Consider the following 26,486-nt stretch of genomic DNA (forward strand, 5'->3'; position numbering starts at 1 on the left):
CTTTAATTCGTATAATCAGTAAATCACTGTATCTCACCTTATCAATTACATTTAGTTCAATTTCACTTTTAATTCGTTTCACTTTTTGATTTCTAATAGTTGATTAATAGTCTTTCGAGAATATCTCGAAACAAAAATATCTCTTTTTAACCAAAGTATGAAATAAAAAATTCAAACGTATGTAAATTAGAAATTAATATGTTTGTAATCTTTTTGTACCTATAAATATCTTTTGATTTAGTGTATATATGTAAGTTGGAAGCGACACAAATTCAAATATCTAAAAGCGGACTGGTGGACGGTGTGCCGGCGGGTCTTTTGTTCAAGGGATACACCTGGGATACAGCTGCAAAACGGAGGGGAGCTCACTTTGCTGACTTGACTGCCCATGTGATATGTAGTTGGTGGGGTAGGGTCTCAACAGCATAGCTTCGGAGATTCTAAAGTACATATGTAGTATACGTTACATGTATACATATACATATGCCGACCAACCGACCAAGAATGCAGCTACATTTGGAAGATAGATATTCGTTTTCAGGGCAAAGGGCCTTGAACAAAACTCCTACAAGATTTAAGATATTTTTAAGGACGTTCTGCTTTCTCTTGGTCTTGTGATTTCCCTTTTCAGCTTAAATCTAATGAATTGTAATGATATTTACGGCATAATAATTTTTTCGCAATCAATAATTAAAATTTCTTATGGTAATTCATTATCGGACGCTTCTCTTAAAAATTTCATTAAAAATTGAAAGAAACAACGAAGATTATGCAGTAACATTTATTCCATGTTTCAATGTACAAGGTTATAATCGATAGAATGTATGCAGTAATATCGTATTATTAATTTTATTATCATAGTATTAATTTTTTAAGGTATGTATTAAGCAATGAGAGGGAAATTGATTCTATGTTAAGTTTCTTTGGATATATGTATGGTTCTATATAGCCAAAGTTTCAGGTGTTTATTTACGGACTTTCTAGTAACACATAAACCATGATTTTTTAAATCCGAAATATATGTATAAGTATAAGTTGTTGTCGATTTGATCCTCTAAACAATCCACACATGTACATATTAGATTTTACAGCAAATGTTGTCGTTAAAAAGATACATATGCTTCTAAAGAACCTTCTACACCGCTGCACTTTTGAATATGTACTGCAGATGTTTGAAGGTACTGATATATATAATCTCGGCTTGATACGTCGCGACACCTGATTGGCTGATATGAAAGTGGTGGGGAATATACCTGTTCGAATGTATAAAAGCGCTGGCACTCGATGCGACACCAGAGACGAATTTAGTAACCCTAGTGGTAACATTGGTATAGAAAGTGGCATTCATCAGGACAAAATCCTTCACTAGTAACCAGTAAGTTTTTCGACATGACTGGTCGCGGAAAGGGAGGAAAGGGATTGGGAAAGGGAGGAGCGAAGCGTCATAGGAAGGTACTTCGTGATAACATCCAGGGTATCACGAAACCAGCAATTCGTCGCTTGGCTCGCCGAGGTGGTGTTAAACGCATATCTGGCTTGATTTACGAGGAAACTCGTGGTGTCTTAAAAGTTTTCTTAGAAAACGTCATTCGTGATGCGGTTACGTACACCGAGCACGCTAAACGGAAGACTGTAACAGCTATGGATGTTGTATACGCTCTGAAAAGACAAGGACGCACTCTTTATGGTTTTGGAGGTTAAAATGCAAAATCATTGTTTTGACATGCAATCAGCAAAACGGCCCTTTTCAGGGCCACAATTTTTTCCTAACATAAGAACACTCGTTCCTACTTCATTTAGAGTATCTCGTGATATATATTCTTCAAATAAAATTGCCTTATGTATTTGTAACTCTTGATTAATTTTGTTCATATGTTGGAATAATTTATGGATTAATTCGATATAATCTGTTTGTAGGTAGCACTTTTATTATTACTATGACATCATTATTCCTTTAGAAAGAATTAACTACTGGTGCTCAAAAGGGCCGTTTTTGTTTGAAAAGTTAATTATGATTTTCCTTTGGTAGAAGTTCGACCTGAATATGTGGGAGTACATCTCATAGCGTCATTATTATTACAGAAAGTGATTTGTTGAGTTTTTTGTCATTACAAATATGTAGCTAGATATAAATGATACGTATGTATAATTTTTGTTTTCTTATTGTCGTGAGCAACATCAGCCAACTCCATAAGAATCGTGCTTCGAATGCATAGAAAGGACTATTTGGTTACAACGACAAGTTTGGTTAGGTCAGTGCGCAATCGAATTACCGCTTATTACCACGTGTATTTTTTATTACCAATTCGACTCATTGGACTGACTATAGATGAAACAAATATGGCGTCCGAGTAAAATCATACAATATGCATAAATTTCTCGGTACAAATATCAAATTTGCAATGGTCATATTAAAGTGTAATTATAATTTTGTCTTTGTTACGAATATATATTGCCGATTATTAATTCATCCGATAGCATTCATTGAGAATAGGTATATTAAGGTTCGTCCTTGACGGCGAAACGAAAAGAACTGATCAGCAGGTCCGCAACTTGAGTTCTTTAGCGAACAGCGAAGCTAGGGGAAACAAAGTATTTACAATGTAATATATACCCATTCGCCAGAAAGTCTAGCGCAAATCAACATCATTAAAACGACTGTGGGCAGGCGAGTACCATAATTATCCTTTCAAGGTCTCAAAGTCAAGGAAAAGTGACGAAACAAACTATGAACAACCTCCAGCAAGTTAAAAGACAGAATAGAGAACCCTACTCCATAAGAGTGAAAAGAAGATCTATGTTACTAAAAGATTCAAACAAAATAGTAACCATACAAGTCCAAAGTCCAGAAACTGTGAGTATGGTGCTAACTCTCACACTAAACATACCAACCTTTAATCAATCCATTCAAATTACTTAGAAACTGTTTCAACGCTGAACACAATCCATCCCTAAAAAGCACACTCTCTTTCATCATAAACTCGAACAAAACAAAAGACATAGAAACATACATAGATAATACAAACACAAAACACACATCATGTAAACAATTCCATAATTACTCTTTACACACGAGAAAGCCATAACAATGTCCTTAAAAGAACTTCCTAAAATAAATTACCACGATATATTGACAGAACACAAAAGCCATAATATAAAGCCAATATCCTGTAATGAAATACAAAATGACCAATTCTCAAGCTACTCAATATACAAAATCATGTTCACTCCAGGAAACAGTGTATTAGAAGTCATGAAAGTAGGAATCATACTTCACTCATGCATGCATTGGGAAAGATATGACTCCAAAAAACTATTCATACAATGCTTATACTACCAAGCACATGGACAAGTCAAATTACAATAAAAACCCCAACAGAAACCTTTGCAATAGACACAGAATAATCACATATCTCATTAATCTGCAAAATATTGACTGCAAGATAGAAAAGCTGCAGAAAACAAGCTACATAAAGCATATAACAAATCCACTTTCAAAACCAAGACATACACGTACACAATAACTTCTGATCATTCTCTGCACCAACTCATCAAGTCCAGAAATGGACGATAAGATTCCCAAAACATAAACTAGCCAGAAACATTTTCACCATACAAATCAAAAACCACATAGGAAAATTAAAACAAGCAAAATGGCACCACCAAATCTAAATCCTCAGCATAACAGATAACTCTCTAGAGAATATATAACGCACTACACAATAACTCTTTATCAATACCTGCTCTAGAAACCCAGGCTGAATCAGCCTTTTCAAAGAAGGAGAAAGCTGAATTATTAGCCACCACCTTCCAAATATACCAAGTATTCCCACACCAACTACTAGCAACACAAATTCAAAATGCAATACACCCTGTCAACTACAACTATATAACCCCAGTAATAGTTAAAAACACGTGAATATAAACACATAAAACACATGAAAGGATTAACACGCAGGACATTAAGCAATAATCATAACAATCCACTAATAAACAAAATAGTACGATACAATATAAACGAAATTCCATTAAGAAATAAGAAAACTAACCAAAATTATCCAAAACCTTAGCCCCATTACAATAACCATTATGCTTATGGATTTTGAAACTTTTATCCTATCACTACTGAAATGAAAACAAAATAAACCATCAATCAACAATGTACCTAACCAATAAATTACAGGTTTAGAGCGCGCATTAAGGCACACAACAGCCTCAGGTACCACATAAAAGCCACACGGTGAAAAATAAAAAAAATTTTTTTAATGTTAAAAGAAAGAGATTTTGAATTGTCAGATGGCAGTAGAAGCGCATTAAATATAGGGAGGAGTTAAAAAGCCGAGTGTTTCTAAGGTGCTGCATTCTGATTGGTGCGCTGCTGTTGGTCCAGCTCCTAATAAATATGATGAACCGGCCTGTGCAGTTCATTCACAGTAATACTTCGAGCGAGGAAGGTTCTATTCAGTCGTTTGTCTTCATTTTAGTATAAATCTAAAATGTCCAGTCGTGGAAAAGGAGGGAAAACAAAGGCGAAGGGAAAGTCATCCCGTTCGTTCAAAGCGGGACTCCAATTTCCTGTTAGTCGTATCCATAGACTTCTGAGGAAAGGTAATTACGCCGAACGCGTAGGATCCGGTGCTCCTGTCTACCTGGCTGCAGTTATGGAATATTTGGCTGCTGAAGTTCTGGAATTGACTGGAAATGCAGCACGAGACAATAAAAAATCCAGAATCATACCCAGACACGTTCAACTCGCCATCCGTAATGACGAGGAATTGAACAAATTACTATGTGGAGTCACCATCACTCAAGGAGGTGTTTTGCCAAACATTCAAGCGGCACTTTTGCCAAGAAAAACGGAGAAGAAGGCATAAAGAACAATGTATCCACGAAATGGTCCTTTTAAGGGCCGCAAATTATCTTCAAGACAAAGGATCTTTTCGGATTTTGCTTTCTTCTTTTAATCCTTCGGATTTACACAATTGCCACAATAATCATCGACAACCCACGTTACTAAATTTTGTAAAATGATTAAAATAAGAAATTTCATCGAAAATTTTCAAATTTATTAGGGTCATAAAATATTTGGACATATTTCTGTAGCTATATATAGCCTATTATTTTAGAATATCCTATATATATAAATATTGTAGATTGAACCTTTGGAGAGTTGCCTGGTAAGGCTCATTATCTGATAGACCAATATATCTTGGATGTTTTTAATGTCCGTCGTAAAATCGAACGGATAGCTGTGTTTCATCTGGTACACAAAAGGCCCCCAAAGGGTGCTATAAGTTATAACAAAGGACATGAGTACTATGCGCCGTGCTACAGGCCCTCATAATCCTATTAGAAAATTGTTCGTATTATTAACAGAAAAATATTTCATCATTCTTTTACATATTATTATTACGTTATATCATTATATAATAAAAATTATGTACTATTTATTACCCGAATTTAAAATCTTAAAGTATTTTATCTTAAAGTAAAAGTACAATCATTTATGATCAATGTGATAATAAACTTGTAAAAAATGCAGATGAAGTTGACAGTGATTTGGAATTGGAACTTTTTGACTTAAAGTTCGAAATGAATTATTATTTATGAAGTTTTGAAACAAGTGCATCCAGATACTGGTATTTCTAGTAATGCCATGAGTATCATGAACAATTTTGTAAATGATGTTTTTGAACGCATTGCCGTAGAAGCATCTCGCTTGGCGCACTACAATAAACGATCGACAAAAAATCCAAACAGCAGTACGTTGGCTTCCTCCTGGAGAGTTGGTTAAGCACGCGGTTAGTGAAGGAACTAACACCGTTACGAAATGCACTAGCTCAAAATAAACAAATGATTACCTCAACTACTGGACCTTTTTAGGGCCACAAGTGTTTAACTCACGGGAACTTATCCTCTTCTAAATTTTTCGTTCATATGTATTTTTACCATTTCATAACCCACTCACAAATTATTACTGGATTCATTCAGAGAATGAGCCTTAATGAAGAAATCTTTTAAGAAATTTAGTTCGAAAGCATGTACAGGATACACGTATATATATATATATATATACCAGTTTTAATATTAATTAAAATAAATTCTTAATGTTTTATATGCGAAAAATGTATATACGTCAAGTAACATGTTAAAGTCGCATAATTGTACACAAAGATAATTTATGACTTTTTGATTAGTGATTAGTATTAGTGGTGATTAGATTTTGATTAGTGATAGCACTAGAGATTAATGATATTTCATTTAAATGAAATTGAAAATATTAACCATTTCAAGTAGTTTAATAAATTAGAAAATGGAAAGTCAATATCAAAAATGTTTACACGGTCCTGGTCAAGATTTTATATCCTTATGTTAATTATATTTCGATCTTGCTATACCGTAAATTAGTATTATAGAGGTCTAAGAAATCGCAAGTATTTCTTTCTCCATTGATAATACCCGATACGAAATATCGAATTTCTAAAACGAATTGTAAATGAAATAAACATATTGGTTGTCATTCTACAAAGCTGCTTACAAGAATTATTGGGATTAATGATACAACGCCACATTATTATTAGAAATTTCGAAAAAGTAAGAATTTTTGTACTTGAAACTATAATTTTCAAATTAAAATCATAGTTCTTCAGTAATTTGTAATTAAAATTCGAGGTGATTTAATATCAACGTCAAATAATATAAATTTTCAAATTTATGCGAGAATACGCAATATGAGGATAGATTTGGACAATTTAAAACTGATGACTAGGTTATGTTTTTTTTATTGTCGTGTAAAAAAATAAAAAAGATGAAAATGAATACTGTTGAAGTTGTCTTAAGAGTTGTTCCTTATCAAACATGAATTTGTGGCCCTGAAAAGGGCCATTTATTTTTAGAATAGAATTTGAACATTAAGCAATTATTTTTTTGCTGCCGATTTCACCGTTCTAGAAGCCGCGGCTTTCTTCGGTTTTGGGGTTTTTGTCTTAGCTGCTGGTGCTTTAGTTGTCTTTTTGCTCTTTGATATAGCCTTAGATTCAGTTACAGATTTAACTTTTTCAACTTTCTCAGATTTCTGAGCTGCTTTGACAGTAGATTTTTTCACAGCTGTCGATTTCTTAGCATCTTCGGCCTTCTTTGGGGGATTCGACTTCTTCGGCGACACAGGTTTTCGAATTGGCGACGTTTTCTTCTCTACGGATTTCTTGGGTTTCTTCAGTTTCGATACTTTGACAGTTCGATGTATCTTCTTCGACTCAGAGCTCTTAATTGTAGACAGTTTAAATGATCCAGAAGCACCTTTACCTTTTGTCTGAACAACAGCGCCAGAGGTAACGGCCGACTTCAAATATCTTTTAATAAATGGTGCCAATTTCTCTCCATCAACCTTGTACGTCGATGCAATATATTTCTTAATTGCTTGAAGAGATGATCCTTTACGATCCTTTAGTTCCTTAATGGCAGCGTTTACCATTTCAGAAGTTGGTGGGTGCGAAGATTTTGGCCGCTGCGATTTTGTAGATTTCGGCTTCGCTGTCTTCTTCACTGAACTGGTGTTTTCCGCACTTTCCACAGAGCTATTCCCAGCTTTGTCCTCCATTTTTCAATTATAACTACAAATAATCTCCTTGAGAAACGAAATGAAACGAAATGTTTCTCAGCAGCAGATAACGAGCGTAGTTAACACGTATACCGACAATGCCTACTGACGCATACTACCCCTGTATACGTTTGTGACTGCCGACCATAGAGAGTAGCCTACTGAATATGTTGAGCGTTGAGTTTCTCGAAAAACGGTGAAGCGGTAAATAATCGGTTAAATTAATGCATGATTATTTAAAATAATGCATCGATCGAGGTACAAGAAATGCATGAGTAAATTGTCACGTGTATCAGGTTTTATTCAGCAGCTTTTATTTTTTGCTAAATATTATTTACTTTCATACACAGCCTGATTTTCGAACGAGTGTCTCTTCACGGCATCAGGATAGCTTGTGGAAAAACAATAAAAATTCTTTAATTATTGCAAAATTATCCGGTAATTTTAATTGTTAATCATTCTAGTAGAACCAACGCTGCTGATTATCAAACATTTTCCGCGAAAATTCGATTAATAGTTGTGAAATTACAAGTTTAAAATAGACACTACCGAAATGCATCGTCTTCAAGAGAATGGACGACGAAGCCTGTCTTGATGTTTTATAACTCAATGATCTATGGTATAAAATTGATGTAATTTTATATGAATCGTACATTGATACCATGGAATAATGGTAAAGTGGAAAAAATTTATAAGAAAATTAATTGAGAAAAGACCGATTCAATACATTTGTTTCGAATGTGATGCACAAAAGTCATAACCTCATTAGTATATAAAAAAACGAGTTATTTAATACCATTCATGCAGTATCAAGTCTGATTTTCGTTTTTTTGCTAGAATCAAAATTGTGAAAAAAAAAAAATATTAAATTCAGCCAGGTAAAGTTATTGTTAAAAAAAGAAATTTCATAAAAAGGAAAGCAATATACATATCGATGATGTGATGATAACACGAGGTTTGGTATTGCATGTATGAACAATTTTTATTCTTATAAAAATCGCATTAGCTATTTAGAGTCTTAAAACACTTAAATGCGACATACCAGTTTCTAGAAAACAATCGTTTTCAATATATAACAATATAAATCATGTGATGCAGACATAAAGATTGCATTATAAGATGGATACTAAGCATCTATTACGTGTAAAAAAATGGTTTCACGTCTTATTATAACAAAATTTTCAATTTCTCTTATATAAATTGTAATATATATGATTTCTATGATGTTTACAGTTATAATGTAGGTATATAACATAATTATTTTAACACAAAAGTGATTGAAAATTATCAAAACATCTATTTATTTGAGATGAGAGTGTTGCTTAGTCGTTTAAAGTAGACATCTTGTTTTAAATATAATCTTTTATAGTCATAAAGTAACATAATCCTTTATTAAGACAGCAAAATATCCTATTTATCCAATTATTGGCGTGTCACAGTATTTTGTAAAACAATAATCAGATAACATATAGAATTTATTTCGTTATTTTTTAGCCTTCGTCTCTTAAATTCAGTTTTTTTCTCTTAATGTATATATGTTCAAATTAGAAGAAAAGATCTGCATTTTTTATCATATAATTAATCAAGTACTATTTACACATGTGTATACATATATATATAAACATAATAAATTATATGTTCAGAAATGAAGTTATAAATAAAAGTACGATATTTTTACATAGGGTGCGCCAGCAGTTTAAGAAATTTCAACAATTTTAGCTGCTTTGTTACGAAATAATATTATTTGACGAAATTATTCATCAAATAACATATGGTATTTTTTAATCATTGAAAACTTCGAAAAGAGTACTTTCATTTAGCGATAGCAACCCTAACTTTGAAGAAATTATTTATACTTAAGTTACACAACTTAGAATATGTATACATATGCTTAAAGATAAATAATGGTCCATTATTTTAATTTAAGGTAGGCACAGTAATAGAACAGTTTATGTTAATACAGCAAGCTTTAACTTAAAATTGTTTACATTTAATTATATTTTATTGAAAAATTGATAAAAATAAAATTATATCTAATACACATATTAATTTGGTTAATCTTTTTGTAACTAAATTGCAATACATTTTTACTAAATTTTCACATTGAGGTTATGTCTTGACTGCATAAAAATTGCATTGAGTTTGGGTTTGAATACAATTCTTTGAATACATACATATATATTTATAATAATTTGCATTTCAATGAATTCATTATATAATGTGAACATAAACTTGCAATATATGTTTTACTTGCATATCATGTGACCATTGTTTAATTTACAAAAAAATATGTACAAGTGAATTTATTGCCCTTTTACATTTAAGATTACATTTACGTAATTGAACGTGAAAGTGAATTTGAAATAAATAAAGATTAACAGGATAGATTAGTGGAAGCATGGGTATCCTATGTAAGCGCGCGAAAATTTATGAGAACAGTGCGGTAATAGTAGTGACAAAACGTTTTGCAGCGGTCGGTCTCTTTGGGTGGGGAAAATCAATAAGAAAACCGAGGTTAAATCACGAGTATGGCTCATTAACGTTTAACGAATAAATCTTGTAGTGATATTTTTTAATATCGCGATATACATATGAATGTGTCTGTGTTTGTGAAATCTTTACACTGACGCTTTCAAAATGTGGCGTCTCTTGATGGACACGGAATTTGACTGAATATAGTGCGTACTCGGTTATCTTTAACAGCTGTGTTCAATAAGAGGAAAATGTTAAAAAACTATGAAATTGATGCTTCTTGACATTTAATTTGAGGAACGAGATATCGAGTTGCGCTTAACAATGTTAATACTTCGAGAAATTTTGTTAATTTACTTTACATTGTGTATCATATCACAAATCAACTATGTTAAAAGTACACATATTTCGGGTACCTTTAATACAAAGGAATTTTTCCGTTTTCTCATAAAATTCGGTTTTCAAAAAACTGATCGTCATCGTCAAAAAGATTCGGTTGGATATATTTTCGGCAATGTAACGTCGAAAAGCAACTTTTCTGCTCCGATTACATTGGCAGTTTTAGATCGTGGTTATTTTTTAGAATATTATGGTAATCGTACATTAAGAGACAAAAACACTGCTTGTACTCTTATGTTTAACACTTTGAATCAAAGTTCTTACGATATGCATTGTAATGAAAAAGGACAAGACTTTTTGAGGTAAGTTGTTTTTCTAAATTCTGTTTTATAATTCTTCAAAGTAGCATTAGAACCTTCAATTACTTAATGTCTTTCTTTTATAAAGGAGAATACCTTGCCAAAAAGATAAATTATGTCCAGATGAAGATTCCATATGGAACATTGTAAAGGGATATCAATTTACATATGTTATACAAGATTTTTGGCAGCCACGTTTTTGGTATATGAGTCTAGTGGCATGTTACAGAAATACAACTACTTGTCAGTGGGAATACTATGATAAACATGATGAATTAGAATATGATATTTGGCTAGTAAATGGAAATCCAAATACTAGTGGCCTAAATAGCTTAACATATCAGTTTTCATATGATAGACAGAATACTATAGAATTGTACTTGCTGTTTTTTATGTGTTACATTATACTTGTGCCACTACAATTATATGCTGTAAGATTACAAAAGCATCCTGTAACAAGATTATTCACAGCTAGTTTATTATTAGAGTTTATAGCAGTGTGTTTAATTTTGATACACGTGTTAAAATTTGCTCTTGATGGAGTCGGATATGAACAATTAGAAGTTGCTGGAGATATTTTTGATATTTTATCAAGAGTGAGTTTTAATAAATAATTTTTGTCCTCTTTATTATTTATAATCAAATTACTTATAATACTTTAATTTTACATAACTATTTTTATGTGGTTTAGACATCATTCATGTTACTTCTTCTCCTACTTGCTAAAGGATGGGCTGTAACTAGAATGGAATTGACATGGAAGCCATTGGTCTTTACTATATGGCTTTGTTATGGAGTAGTTCATATTCTCTTATATGTGTGGAATATGGTATGCTTTTATTCATATATATTTTCTTCTGTGGAAATGAAATTTCAATTAAGTACAAAGATAATATTTTTAGACTGAGGTTGATATTATTGAAGATATTGATGAGTATCAAACATGGCCAGGCTGGTTTATACTTTTATTTCGTAGTGCAATAATGATTTGGTTTTTATGTGAACTTAGAAACACTATGACATATGAACATAATACTCAAAAATTAAATTTTCTACTTCATTTTGGTGCATCTTCATTGGTTTGGTTTATTTATTTACCTATTATAGCACTTATTGCTCTTCAAGTAAGTGCACTGTGGAGGTTTAAACTTCTATTGGGTAAGTACATCATAAAATTTTAAATATAACACCATTTTTATTTGTGCACTTTATGGTTGTAGGTATTACATACTCTGCTGATTGTTTTGCATATTGTGTAATGGCACATTTACTTTGGCCAACTCGAAGCGAACAATATTTTTTACTTGCACAAGGAGCAGATAATGGAGATGAACTTGATGAATTTAATGAAGCGCCACATGTATTGAATAATTATGTAGAACCTCCAGAACTTACTAAAATAATTACTTAATGTCAAGGCACAAAAGGCAAAGAATGACAGATATGAAAACTCAAACTTATAGTTTGATACATACTGTTTGCCAAATAACAAAAATTTTATAGAATTGATAATACTCTGCTATATACTTGAGACTGATATATTCTGAACACTGTGTAATTAGAGATATACTAATAATCAAATTTACATTTGTGATAGGAAGCTAATAATTGACACAATGAAGAATAAAAAAAATTGGTGAGTATGATATGAGTATCTTTAAATAATTTTTTATTTAAGAAAAATATAGACATATGATTGAGTTGTGTCAGTTTGTAGATATAAATAGATGTTGTTATCTTCTATGCAAGGTGTTTGCTAAAAGATGGTACAAAATTTAAAGGGTACTTCTAATAGCCAAAGTAAGACAAAAATAAAGAATAGAAATCAACTAAAATAGCTACAGTAAAGTTCTTTACATGAATGTGGATAGATGGAAGTGGTGCTATGATATATACGCAATACAGAGAATATACACATATCAAAACGAACGAAAGATAACTATTACACACAGTAATATTTATATATACACGGGTATACACGAAATAAAAAGTGAGAAAGCAAGAACAACTAAAAATAGAACGACTACAGAGAAATAAATTAAATCGATATTAGTACTACAAGTTATTAACTACGAATTAATATATAAATAAAAAAGAGATTTTAAGTTATTACGTCAAATAGCTTTTCCAACGTTCCGGTTTCGTTGTTACAATAATTCTGTCTGTTCTGAAATTATTCTAAGTAAGAAACGGTGACAATATCTTAGAAGTCGTTTTCAAATAAAGATATGATCATTATGGAACATACATACTGTTTACCAAATATGTTTAAAGAACATTTACCACCTCTAGATCAAAGATCAGAACAATAGACACAGACTTGCATTGGTGGCTTGAAGTTGCCATCACCTTGCCAGGCCATCACAATATTTTTATTGTTTTTTACATGTTAGTAACTAATTCAATTAATTGCAAATACAATTTTTTATTTTTCACTTTCGTTTTATTTTGACTTGTAGAAATACCCTTTAAAATGTTTACCATATTTTACAAAACATTCTGTATAACTTTTATGCTACTGTATATAATAATAATTAGCTATCGGTATCTAATATCTAAGGGATTACATGTTATTTATAATGGTACTTATATACGTATAGTCTTTATTCATATTTTTTACTATTTACAATACTAGTAAATACAATCCTGTAATGTCAAATTTCAACTTTAGATTGCTCATGTCATACTCTTTGATCATAAGAATTTAACACTAATTACTAATTTAATTCTTAATACTTCATCCATCACTATTTATTAATTATATGTAAAAATTTCAATGAGGTAATCATACACAGTTGTATTTGTAAAAGATCTATGTCTAATTTTATTTCTAATTCTACATTCTGTACTTATGTATATTTGCTCTGTATGAAAACTGTTCCATTGCACATTTTAGAAAAGTATGAAAGCTGAAAATAAATTAATTGACTGTCTTTATGTTTATTTTATTAGTATATATTTGTAAAAACATGTATGATTCTAATGTACATAAATGAAATTATTCATCAATATATTATATATAAGGTACTCATAAAAAGTATTTTATATGCATTAATAATTTTTTCAGTATTATATTGCAATAAATACTGTGTTAAAATTTGACCCAATAGGATTATCATAAATATATCTTTTATATGTATTTTAATAATGGCTGTTATCGTCTTAATATATTTTTTGGTCTATAACTATACTTTTACTTTTTCTTTTAAATAAATGGCATCACAAACATTCAAATATATGTTATTTGAAACATATAAAACTGTGATGCTTTATGTGAGAGTTTTATTCATTAACATTCATTTATGCTCTTATAGGCAACTATAACTTCTTTGCTCAATCTTGTAACAAATCAAGTATTAAAGTAATAAACTATTTACCTGGTATACTTATAAATTGTGTGTATGTATTCTGCAAGATACAATTATTCAAATATATTAATACTTATAAACATAAATTATTACAATATAGAAAACTAAAACTATAACATTTTCTTTAGATTCATTCATAAAAATCTCATACCCAAGAGAATGTAAATAAAATAATTCTAAAAAAATTGTTCATGCATAGCAGTGCTTTTTCATTTTATAAAGAGGATTAAAATATTTGATATTCATAAGATATGTACAAATGTTTATTCTATTTTTAAAATACTGCTGAAAGTTTGTAAATTAATGTATGTGAATCAATTTTGAAAATGTACCTATTATTCTTAGATTGGTAATTTCAGAAGTAAAAGACAAATGTGCAAATTATGCTGGCATAAGCTTGCGTGCAGGATTGTATGTTATTATATTATAAAGAAATAGAGCGATAACTAAACATGTTCTAATTAAAAATATTCTGTATGTATGTCTTTTAATACATAGAGTTTTTAACAACTACATTTTGTTGATATCCTCTTGTATGAAAGCTACTTAGAAAAAGAAAGCATTAACAATTAATAAAGTATTAGTCAAAACAAAAGTTTCAAATCGATTACAGATTTATTTAGACAATGCCAACTAATTATTTCTTTATACACTTTTAACAATAATAATCTTATTCAAATTTATAATAGCTTTAATTGTGAAGTAAGATCGTCTATCAATTGCTTTGGACCAGGCCCAATTCCAAGAGTAGATATTGTACCAGGTTCTAATTGAGTTTTACCTGCATCTTTTATTATAGAAATAATTAAACCAGCTTTAAGAGCATTACTAGCCAATGACATTAGCTTCTCTTTATCAGATATCTTTAATACAATTTTAGGTTGACCCTGAAATAACCAAGATTCATATATTTGCCGATATTTTTCATTAGCTGATATTTGACGACAACACTCTACTGCAGCATGGGCACATTGTGCAGCAATTTTTCCCCTTCCCATGGTTATGTCTGATCTTACAACTAGCACCATTTTATAATGTTCACTTTTTGAATATTTTATAGGATAAATAAACACACGTTTAACAAAATTCATTAACGACATGTTTATTCATTTAAGTATGACTTTTCTCTCTTTTTTTGATATTTGTCCATACACACTTTGAATCTTTTTACTTGCTCTTGACACTTTCTCCAATCTTGAGTTTCTACTATACACTCCTAAAAATACAATGAAAAATTAATAATATTTTTACATTATATGATTTCATAATTGCACATATAATATATGTATATATAATAGTATAATAACAAAGTTAATACTTGAACTTCATAATGCAATTCCATACAACCAGTTTTTTTTAACATTTCTTCAACCGGGTCAACAGCATTTTGTTGATGCGTATCTAAATTTGGAATCATTTTACGTTTAAGTTACACGCATATTATGTTATAAATGTTAAGTTTTGTGGTTATAATAGTAAAGTTAAAAGGTTATTTTTCATGTATTCGCTACACTTCAATAAAACTACGGCACTTTATAATTAGTTTAGTAGTAGTAGAGATAGTAGATTGTAATTCAGAGCGCCATCATATAAACAGGTCTCAACCTGGAGTAGGGAAAACCGTCTGAAAATTGAGTCGCGTCTAGTCGTGAAAAATCACGTGGATGGTCTACAAAGTTCACGTTCTTGAGGTAGACAGAGATGGGTACAGCATCTTTATCTTTTTCCAAGCATTCATATCATGTCATGCATGCGCAGAACGCAAACCTTCCTGTCTTTCATGTTGATTTTTCACAACTAGCCATAATTCAACATTGAGGTAATTTTCCCTAGGCATCAATATATAAGTGTTTCACACGTGAAACCTATCTTCTATAAAACCCGTTTATATGATCGTGGTTTAGAGTTCAGTGTATATGATTTTATTTGCAAATGTTGAAACTTTCAGCCAAATGCGAGTTTATTATTGTATTGGTTCTACCAGAAATAACCAATCAGGCTCCTCTTTCGTATGCTATGTTATGTGGCAATTTACTAATTTTATATAATATAAAACAAGAGGGAACATAAATCTGGCAATACTGACAGGATTGTAAAGTTGCCCTCATGTAAACATAACCTTATCAATATAGTTTTCCCGACTTTATGAAATGCTTGTGTGATATGTGCTGCCATGCTAAATGACAATAAATAATAGATAATATAACAACCTAGATTTGTTTCTTATTTATATCTTTTTTATTTTAATCTTTTCACAGTAATTTAGTAGCATATATATTTTTACATTAATATGTTCTACTTTTATTCCGAATGTTTATACCTTACTTCTATTTTATTACAATTATGATATCTATGTATAATTATAAAAAAATAAAGAGTATTCACATCAATTTCTCGAAGAAAACAGTAATCACAATCCGTCTATGCGTTCTAATACAATTTTTTCAAACATCGGAAATAGAACTTCAGTTGTTGTAAATACAGTGTTACCACGTTGAACATCGCCATTTATTGCGCTACCTTCAATATGTGGCTGCTGCTAGTGTCTTGAGTTCTCCACCAGACGACAACAAGCTATGGCATAGTAGAGTAGGCAATATGACAAGTAACATGTTCTATTACGTGTGCCGCCAATATTCTTTGACTTTTATTTCCTATTATCTATCAGCCAGATATGCGTTAAATTAGATAACGTGTCGATGATCGTGTATTTAAATACTGATCATAACAGCGTTCACACTGGGGCGTTAAGCGTTCTTCTGCCGGTCGTCAACTGTAACATTTTCGTAAGTATTCAACGCGTTTTTCTTATTGTGATGACTTCAACAATTTTTCTTTTCGTACGAATATAACCACTAGTCACGAGAAACTGTTCAATAAAGATATTTCATTTATAATTCGTGTTTTTTTTTCATTGTTATAATTCGCAAGATGATATAACAATCCCATAATTCCATAGCACGTGGGTGACGTACGTTAAATAGTTATATATGAATATATTAAAACGAGATGTTACTATATTTCATTGATTTATACATAGAGATATACTTATGCATAGAAATTTTCATACTCGGGTCAATTTTATGGTTAATTGCTGCATTACAAGATATTGGAAAAAAGAAAAATGTGGTGGTCAATCATTTTGCAAAGCAAACTTGCGTGATTATACTTGACTTCTGTATTTTATATATTGCTACGTATCGCAGTATATTTTAATATCGGTGCCGTCTGTCGAAGATCGAGTTGCATCACATATTAGAAAATGAATTGGTTTTACATATGTAAGTACATGATAAAAGACAGGCACCAAATATAATCGGTACTGCGGTTGTATTTTAATTTAGACAAGTTATTTTAATCAATCACACTACAATTATCGGATGAATAATTCGTTTTTTATAATATCATAACTTGTATCCAACTTTTATAAAGAAATGTTTTAAAATTCTATTTTGAATGAAATCTTCTATTTCAATAAAAATTGTTTAAAAACGGACATACGTATGAATAACGTAAAATCGGTCAATAATTTTTATATAATGTAATAGTGACATTATGTGCACGTTGATAGTAATTTGCTTGTTTATACCATCGCAAATAGTTTTTTGTATTTTCGCGCCAAGTAATACAGCGACACGTGGATAATAGCAGAAGCTTTAGTTCTCATTTTGCCACTAGGTGGCTACGATTGCCTCTTGTATTCTCGTTAGTGTTCGATTTTGTGTTCAATTTATATATAAGAGCAAGATGTTAAAACTACTGTTGGATAGTCAGATGCTTCCCGGGTACGATCAGCGCATATTGGGGCCATTTTACAAGACCACATTATGTGTCCGGTACCTTATGGTTTAAAACCTTATGAACGCATCATAAAAATTTGCTCGCTTAACTCGTGTAAAACTATCACCGTGGAAGCGTTATATATAGACTATCTTTTGTCATTTTTATATAAGTAATTGTATTTTATCGTTTTTCGACGTCTATGTATTAAATTTTGTTTTTCTAATATTATTTAACGTTTCATTGCGTCTTTTATATAAATTGTGGTATTAAGTTTTACTTATCGAAGTCTATATTTGAACAGTATTTGTTATGATAAACTTCTATTCACACAGCAGCGAAGCATTATTTTGATTCTATTACTCTGGTTTGCTTTACGATGCACTTTATTGCATACCTATACGTATATATATACATATATATAGATATCTATTTATATCTACGTATTTGCGATTTTATTTTATATATTGACAGTTAGATAATTATTAAATGAAGCTACAATCACAATTGTACCACAAGAATGTTTAACGAATGCTTATATCCGTGATTCTTGAATCAGATTAAGACCGATTGAGTCAATTCTTTATTACTATAACTATACAAAATTGAACATCATTGATGGAGAAACTGAAACGAGGCCGTGCGAGTAGCGATCAGTTAGTTTTGATATGAATGGATCAGTTGAAAAGCGCGGGAATTCATGAAAATGCTAATAACGGCGGATAATCTGCAATGGTAATAGGGGACGCGCGAATTACGAGAAAGCGGGTGGGATCGAACGATAGACAGTTAATTTTAGAATGTCGCTGTTGCTGCTGACGATAACCGCGACAAACGGACAAGTATCTTTCGAGACAGAGAGAGAGAGAGAGGGAGAGAGAGAGTGAGAGTGAGAGAGAGAGACGAGAAGGAACGTAACTTGGAACGGTACGTAATAAGTTTTGTGATGAGACGAAGCAAGAGGCAAGGAAAGCAGAAGGCGAACGAACAAAAGCACCGGTGGTTCGCGCGTATTCTCGTGGTCGAAGCGTGCCCGATGCGTCGGGAAGGTGTGCTAATAAACACGATTTTAATAAATGACCTTCGCTTTCTTTTCTAGTCGAAGAACCGTGTTCGAATCATTTGACTCTGACCGTGGTGGCGGGCACAAAAAATCAACGGTGCAAACATTCTTCTGTTTCGCGAAGAATTGGCACGCGTGCCGCTTCCACTAAATTATTAATCTATTAATCATGGAGGAAGAAATTGTGAATGGGATTGCAAATAAAAACGGGGATTCAGAAGTGGACGAAGAAATGAAACAGGACGAAGATGGGACGTTCGACGAATCGAGCTACCAGGAGCTAGACCACTCGCAAACCGGTCGCAGAACGAGTATCTTCAAGTATTACTCGTTCAACAAGAAAGGTGAGTCCGGCCGATTTGTCTTCGATAAAATTGTAACGTGTAAAAAGGAATCGTTACATCGTTGTCAGTTTTGGAAAATTAGAAAAGAAAGCCATCCAGTCGTTGCAGGTAGTAACATCGATGCAGCATTCGATCGATGATTTTTCTTGTGCTCGTCCAGTTGTCGAATTCTTTGTAAGTTAATCCTTTTTATCGCGAGTTATATGTGGAGCCAGAGTTTTTATCAGATATATCCGATAATAAACGATAGAAAAACGTCGATCTTCGATCCGTCGATCTTCGGTCCGTCGATCTTCGAACCGTCGATATTGTTTGGAATTCAAAAATTGAGAGATATAAATAGAAATATTAGATAAGGTAAAAAATCAGAAATTCGAATCTTTTGAAGAAAACGTGATAATATGTGCACTTATGATTATACAGTGCGTTAGTAGTCTGTTTAAAAATGTAAGAATACAGTATAATTAAGATATAAATATATTTATGCGCGTGTGCATAGCGGATAGGAACGATTGATAGAAAGAATGTTCAATTTAACGCGCGCTTGTGATTTTGATTACATTCTCAGATCGATCGCCTTTAACGTCGTAAATGAGATTATTTAAATTTCCAAACTCCATTATTATTATTTGGGCTAGTTATTGGTAGCGTTCAAAGAATGATAAGTATATTTGTATTTAAACACGATGGATGGGCTTTTGCAATCGGAACAAGGAGCATTGGCATTGTGTATGCAACGATAGGTGATGCATAACGTGTCGCGCGAAGTTTCACGAGATTGACGGTCTCGTATCTTGCTGATTCTTCTGCCAAAGTATGCGTCAAACACTCTCTAATTGCGTATAGACGTTTTGAAGGTAAACCTAATCAAATCAGTTATTTAAGGTAGGTCGCGATCATACAAAAAATAGTTTTTGGCTTCTGAAACGGGAAATTTATATAAACTACTATCTATATTATTTATTACTACTTATATACTATTAACTTGCTATTTATATACTATACTATTTATATAACAACTATCATCTATATAAATGACGTTATATAAAGTACATACTCGTTAACGTTGAGCAATAGGGAACTTGAATCATAGAGGAAGATGTATTTACGTCCTAGTCGCGGTACATTAAACAAAGAACGACATCTTCAAATTTCGAACATGACCCAAATTAAAAAATGCGAAAGTATTTCTTCAGTAATGATTCTGTTCTGCACAATGAGACGGGCCTCATTTCCTCAGGGCTCTCTCGTTCACTTCTTCCCATTGAAGAGCAAAATCGATAGCATAACTCGGTCGAAGAGCGTAAACCTGTTCGCAGACAGATGAGCATAGGGAGTAGAAGGTAAAAATGCACGTTTATAGCAGCAGTGTGTTATGCAACATCGTGTAGACAGTTGAGGGCAAAATATTTTGTACGACGTATCGTCATTTGTAAATGTGAGCGAACCTCTGCGACTGGGCAATCTAGCCCATTTTTATCACGATGCATGAAAGATGATATGTTTCGAGCCCGCGTGTGCATCTCGGGTTATCGCTATCTATATATCTATGTTGCTGCGCGCTGTAGCTCCCGATGCACCGAGATCGCATGTTATACGTACCTTAAATTGGAGCAAGTCTGCAGGAGAATTGCAGGAGACCTAGTTACCTTGGTCGTTCGACACGGTTTACTTTTGTTTTGGTAGGAGAAAAAAATTGGGTAGGAAATTTTAATTCGCATAGTATGGAGCCAATTTGCGATTTAAGGAAATTATGGTGGCGGTACATGGCATATTGAGCGCAGTTATGGTGGAAGGTAGATCGAGAGTCCATTGCGATAAGAAGGAACAAGAGTGTGTTTCGGTGTCTACCAGTCTCAGACTTGTTAGTAAAACTATCTGGAGTGGTTCCAGATGGATCGTCCAGGATAGTGGAAGACAAGTCGGAAGGTGTTTTTGTAAAGGGATGATAGCTAAAGTCTTTCGAGCAATCGTATTTTTAGTGTCCCTCTGATGAAGGGTACAGGATTTAATAGTGACCTTTTGAAAAGGCATATGATGTTGAAGTTACGTTACAATTATATTGCCGAATCAATACGATGTCGGAGAAAAATTAGTACGATTAGAACGAATGAAGTTAATTAAACAACGTTGATAATGATGCTACTGGTTGCTTGTGCACATCTCGATATTTTTATAATTACAAAACTGTATAATATTTGCCTAAACAAGCGATTCACATAACAGCAGAGTAAATGAACAAAAAAAAAAAAAAAAAAACGACAAAAATTCCATATATCATTTCACTAACGCGTTGTTTATGTAGTTCTGATTTTTCCTTCAATTAATTTTTACCCGACAAATTCTTTTTCTCGCCACCCATTTGTACATCTATCGCAAGGAAATTTTATCTATAGAAGAATTCCATTATCGCTTCTTCACGATCAGGGGGCGTCAGATAAAATCCTCCTTACTGATTTACAAAGAAGAGCCGAGACAACACCGAGACAATCGAAAAACCAGTTTAAAGTTCATATACCGAAGCACAGTACATATATGCACATAGTAGCAATAGAACCGGAAGTCTACAGGCGATTGATTTCATCGCTCGATAATAAATTTCGTAAGGGGTGACAAGCGTATTTAATAATTTTATTAATTAACTCAATATATTTCGTTAATGTATCGAAGCGCCTTTCAGTATTTTTGTAACAGGTACGTATCTTAAATTTTGCAAAGTGGAGAACAGGTCAAGAGCAGGAAGAGATAATTAGCCTTCAGCGACAATGAATTCATGCCTCTTCCGTATTGCTCTATTCCGATTTAAAAAGTCGCAACGATACTCACACGCTCACTCCCGCTCCTCTCGTACTACGCGATGCGACGGGGAGAATCTGCCGTGAAATTTTCGTTGAATTCTTGTAAAGGTTTTTGTAAAGTGAGAAAAACGATATTAGACTTTTTCATCAAGAGATTCCGTGATGTGTAATTGAAGGTGTCGAGATAATAAAGTCGATCGAAATGTGTTTGTTTCTTAATCGAAGGATATAGCGTTACGATCTGTTTTTTATCTTTAATCGGTAAGCGTTTTAATCTTCGTAATATTAATACGACATTACATCGGTGCAAAGAAAGCTGGATTCAGTGGAGAAGATTGAACTTGGAACTATTGCAACAGACTTCGGTTTATCTTACGTTGGTGATTAGATCAGAATAAGATCTACGATCTAAACTAAATAAGAAACAATTGATTGGTGAACGATCGAAGAATAATCCATGTGAATTCTGTTTAAAATTGGCAAGCCTACATACGTACATATATGTATATAAACCGTATGGAAAATCTGAAGGAAAACAGGTTTTTACAATTGTATAACGATTTAATCAACAATGTAGCATATCATTAGATAAATTTAGTGACATAAGCTCGATATACGAAGGTTACCAAATACTTTGCAAATACGTTGGAAGATTAATAATCGCGTTATTGACTAAGAGAAATCTTTTGAAGATTTTCTCGCATGTCACGTATCAAGCTGGTTTCTAATCTTACCATTATCGTTTCAACCTACTCACGGGTTATCAAAGGATATAATGAAGCATGATAAAACAGCATATCATTTATTATGTTATTAATCCTCCTTTTTGTGTAACAGAAGTACGACAGATTCGTTAAATCAGATTGCAAGTAACGTTGTTTGAATAAAATTGTAAGACGTGCATTGCACATGCCATGTTCACCTTTTTCCTCCTACTTTACAATTCAAAACTGTGTTTGCCAGATCTTGTAAAGGTAACGCGTAACTGTAATAATATTACGTTTGCTTTTTAGATACAATGCCAAACTTGACGAAGAAATCGGGCCCTCTTATCGGAGTAATTGATGTTGGCACACGGACCGTTCGCTTTGTGGTGAGACATTTTTACAGTACAGTGTATAGTTATTCGACGTTGACTTTACTTGAGTTGATTTTTCATGTAGAATCCTTTTACTACCAGCTATTCTTGACCGAAATCATTTAAATTGGGATAGTACTTCTTATACTATAAATTCTTTAATTTGGATTGTAACAACTGTTATGATCCCTGCTATGAATGTATACATTGCTCGTGTATATAGAGTTGTTAACATTAATGGTTTACTAATTGAATCTATACCTTTCGGAAATAAGAGGAACATAAAATGGAAATAAAGCAGAATTGCGTTGCAGGTGTTCAATGCAAAACACATAGCTGAAGTGGCATCTCATCAAATCGACATAGAACAAATAAGTCCGCAAGAAGGATGGATGGAACAGGACCCGAGAGAGATTCTTTTTGCGGTAAAGACGTGCATCAAAGATGTTGTCCGGAAATTGGATGTGCTTGGATTGAAGATAAACGAAATAATAACGATCGGTATTACAAATCAAAGAGAAACCACATTGGCATGGGATTCAATGACCGGTGAACCGTTATATAATGCGATAGGTGTGTATTGATAATCATAATATAATATATGTAATATAATATAATGCTTATTAATTCTTCTATTATTCCAGTGTGGTCTGATATCAGAACGAATCCGATCGTCGATCAGATAATAGCCAAATTTCCGGATCAAAGTAAAAATCATATCAAACCACTATGCGGTTTACCAGTGAGCCCGTATTTTTCGGCACTAAAAATTCGTTGGATGAAAGATAACGTGCCCACTGTTAGAAAAGCGATGCGAGATAAGCGATGCAAAGTGGGCACGATGGACACCTGGATCGTTTGGGTATGTGAGTACTGTACGTTTCAACGTAGAGCTTGTCTAGGATTCGAAAACAATTATTATACCTTACAGCAAAAGGAATGATAGATGATGACATTCATGATCCAGAGAATTCATTGAAAAATGGTTACAGAATTTAACGGGTGGCAAAGATGGTGGATTATATATTACTGACGTAACCAATGCGTCGAGGACCATGTTAATGAACCTAGAGACCCTCTCATGGGATCCCACGTTATGCAGATATTTCGACATTCCTATGCAAATATTGCCAGAGATTAAAAGCAGCGCTGAAATTTACGGAAGTATTGCGATTGGTCCATTGAAGGGTATCACCATATCTGGTGTAAGTTACATTTCTACAGACATTTGAAAAAATTGATGTATGTGTCAGACATATAAGACTCTTCGTATTTTTAGATTTTAGGAAATCAGCAATCAGCGTTAGTTGGACAAAATTGTTTAAAGAAAGGACAAGCGAAAAATACATATAGAGGTGGATGTTTTCTGCTCTGTAATACGGGAACGACAGTATGTAATATAGATAGATAACATATCGTGATTCGTTCTAGTTTTTGTGATTAGGAATTATAAATTGTTGCAATTTTTAGCGTGTGCATTCTTCTCATGGATTAGTTACAACGGTGGCATATCAATTGGGTCCAAATAGTCCAGCTGTTTATGCGCTGGAAGGTTCGGTTGCAGTAGCGGGTGCTGCTATTAAATGGTTGCGAGATAATATGAAACTTATAAAGGATGTTCATGAAAGCGAACATTTGGCTCAAAGTGTTTTCAGTACTGGCGACGTATATTTTGTACCAGCTTTTACAGGACTGTACGCTCCATATTGGAGAAAAGATGCGAGGGGGTAAGTACAACTTTACGAAGTCTTGCTACATATAAAATCGATATACATATTGTTTACTTAAAAATGTTTTTACAGAATTATTTGTGGTCTTACTGCATTTACAACGAAACAGCATATAATAAGAGCATCATTAGAAGCTGTTTGTTTCCAAACTAGAGATATTTTAGAAGCTATGTACAAAGATTGTGGTTTTCCATTGACTAAGTTAAATACGGATGGAAAAATGTCAACAAATAATCTTCTTATGCAATTGCAAGCAGATCTTTGCGGTACGCCAGTATGTAAGTACACCTTATTAAGTATTACCAGAAATAAACAAACGTGTGCATTAATGTTTGTACTTATTGCCAGTCAGATCAACGATGCCGGATATCACGGCGTTAGGTGCTGCAATGGCTGCAGGGCATGCAGAAGGTATAGATGTTTGGGAATTAGAAGGTGAAGAGATAGAAAGAGTGCCCAGTGATACATTTTTACCAACGACCACACCAGAAGGTAAAAAACTTTCAAATTTAATGACATCTATATTTTATCTTTTACGAAATGTTTTTCTTCTTTCTATAGAGAGAGATGCTAGGTATACAAAATGGAAAATGGCAGTTGAAAGAAGTTTAGGTTGGGCGGCAGTAAAGAGATCTGACCAAATGACAGGTAAATTTTATGATATCGAGCAAGTAAGATCTGAGATTTCGGGTACATTTAAAGCTATATTCCTCACTTTCCGCCGTAATTTAATTCGTTATTGAATTCCTACCCTTCACCTGCATGCGCTTATTGTAAACGTATCATGGTCATAAATAAAAAGAGTCAGTATTTGTTTGATGGCAATGGGTTTTCCCTGTAAAATGCTAAAATTAATTTAATTTGTATTAGATTGTTTAATAACGACTTGGTACTATGGAATGGTTTGTTAATATTTACCTTAAATCCTTGTCCCAGACTTCTGTTCATAAATAAATATATGACCTCGAATATCTTGTTGTTGTTTATAAGCATACGTATATCTATGTATGAGTGAAATCGTGTGAGAGCCTGTGGTTTCGTAACTTAATTCAAAATCCACAATTGAATTTTATATGAAAGCTCTATTAATTGTTGGGAATCCTCGGGAAATTTTAATGTGTTTGCTTCTTTAATGTTCCAGACGAAAGATATTACGTACTGGCATCGGTCCCTGCAAGTTGGTTCTTAATGACAAGCTTTATTTTGTTACGATTAAGTTATTATTTGAAAAATCGGTGACAACATTCATATTGTTACAATGGAGGATCACTTAGATAGCAGATAGCCTATATTGTATTACAAATGCAAATAGGAGTATGATTATCAAGCTTTAATTATGAATAGTAGATCAAAATATGACCATCAGTAACCGATTAAAAAACGAAAAAGTAATACAGGTAAAGACAGCTTTGATTCAGTAGAACTACCTATAATTTCAAACTTTGCCAAAAGAAATCAATATAGTTAATTAAATGAAGCGCGACACAATAAACAGCTACCAAGTTATTCAGAATTTCAGAGAAGAAAGTACTAGAAACAGTGCACACATACAATA

General features: G+C 32.7%; 6 protein-coding genes across 13 annotated transcripts; 4 read left to right on the forward strand and 2 right to left on the reverse strand.

Moving 5' to 3' along the window:
* Positions 1-1,279: 1,279 nt before the first annotated feature.
* Positions 1,280-2,055, forward strand: LOC122569241 (histone H4-like). Its single transcript, XM_043729981.1, has 2 exons — positions 1,280-1,696; positions 1,918-2,055. The coding sequence occupies exons 1-2, from the start codon at positions 1,390-1,392 to the stop codon at positions 1,956-1,958; spliced, it is 348 nt and encodes a 115-aa protein (XP_043585916.1). The 5' UTR covers positions 1,280-1,389; the 3' UTR covers positions 1,959-2,055.
* Positions 2,056-2,182: 127 nt separating this feature from the next.
* On the forward strand, positions 2,183-4,945 carry LOC122569233 (histone H2A-like). The gene is made up of 2 exons (XM_043729952.1): positions 2,183-2,854; positions 4,184-4,945. Exon 2 carries the CDS (start codon positions 4,497-4,499, stop codon positions 4,872-4,874), a length of 378 nt encoding a protein of 125 aa, XP_043585887.1. The 5' UTR covers positions 2,183-2,854; positions 4,184-4,496; the 3' UTR covers positions 4,875-4,945.
* Positions 4,946-6,859: 1,914 nt separating this feature from the next.
* On the reverse strand, positions 6,860-7,705 carry LOC122569219 (histone H1A, sperm-like). Its single transcript, XM_043729902.1, has one exon. The coding sequence runs from the start codon at positions 7,598-7,600 to the stop codon at positions 6,920-6,922; it is 681 nt and encodes a 226-aa protein (XP_043585837.1). The 5' UTR covers positions 7,601-7,705; the 3' UTR covers positions 6,860-6,919.
* Positions 7,706-9,334: 1,629 nt separating this feature from the next.
* LOC122566803 (integral membrane protein GPR180) lies at positions 9,335-13,703 on the forward strand. 2 transcript variants are annotated; one of them, XR_006316631.1, is made up of 6 exons: positions 9,335-10,773; positions 10,859-11,366; positions 11,462-11,599; positions 11,673-11,928; positions 11,991-12,406; positions 12,481-13,703. XR_006316631.1 is itself a non-coding variant. In XM_043724567.1 (5 exons), exons 1-5 carry the CDS (start codon positions 10,397-10,399, stop codon positions 12,179-12,181), a joined length of 1,470 nt encoding a protein of 489 aa, XP_043580502.1. In that variant the 5' UTR covers positions 9,335-10,396; the 3' UTR covers positions 12,182-13,703. The 2 variants fall into 2 exon arrangements, 1 of the variants encoding a protein (XP_043580502.1); XM_043724567.1 differs by having other exon boundaries at positions 11,991-13,703.
* Positions 13,704-14,734: 1,031 nt separating this feature from the next.
* On the reverse strand, positions 14,735-16,045 carry LOC122566871 (peptidyl-tRNA hydrolase 2, mitochondrial-like). Of its 2 annotated transcripts, none has more exons than XM_043724739.1 (2): positions 15,457-16,045; positions 14,735-15,354 (listed from the first exon to the last, which is right to left on the reverse strand). In XM_043724739.1, exon 2 carries the CDS (start codon positions 15,236-15,238, stop codon positions 14,819-14,821), a length of 420 nt encoding a protein of 139 aa, XP_043580674.1. In that variant the 5' UTR covers positions 15,239-15,354; positions 15,457-16,045; the 3' UTR covers positions 14,735-14,818. The 2 variants fall into 2 exon arrangements, with proteins under 2 accessions (XP_043580674.1, XP_043580683.1); XM_043724748.1 differs by having other exon boundaries at positions 15,224-15,354; positions 15,457-15,960.
* Positions 16,046-16,367: 322 nt separating this feature from the next.
* On the forward strand, positions 16,368-26,429 carry LOC122566771 (glycerol kinase). Of its 6 annotated transcripts, none has more exons than XM_043724482.1 (12): positions 16,368-16,924; positions 19,018-19,325; positions 23,137-23,216; positions 23,516-23,774; positions 23,846-24,063; positions 24,194-24,406; positions 24,481-24,591; positions 24,672-24,928; positions 25,004-25,209; positions 25,280-25,423; positions 25,493-25,579; positions 26,073-26,429. In XM_043724482.1, exons 2-12 carry the CDS (start codon positions 19,151-19,153, stop codon positions 26,168-26,170), a joined length of 1,848 nt encoding a protein of 615 aa, XP_043580417.1. In that variant the 5' UTR covers positions 16,368-16,924; positions 19,018-19,150; the 3' UTR covers positions 26,171-26,429. The 6 variants fall into 6 exon arrangements, with proteins under 6 accessions (XP_043580417.1, XP_043580442.1, XP_043580431.1 ...); XM_043724507.1 differs by lacking the exon at positions 16,368-16,924 and adding an exon at positions 18,639-18,653; XM_043724496.1 differs by lacking the exon at positions 16,368-16,924 and adding an exon at positions 18,699-18,845.
* Positions 26,430-26,486: the final 57 nt, after the last annotated feature.

Source organism: Bombus pyrosoma, linkage group LG1 (assembly GCF_014825855.1).
Source record: "Bombus pyrosoma isolate SC7728 linkage group LG1, ASM1482585v1, whole genome shotgun sequence".
Taxonomy (NCBI): domain Eukaryota; kingdom Metazoa; phylum Arthropoda; class Insecta; order Hymenoptera; family Apidae; genus Bombus; species Bombus pyrosoma.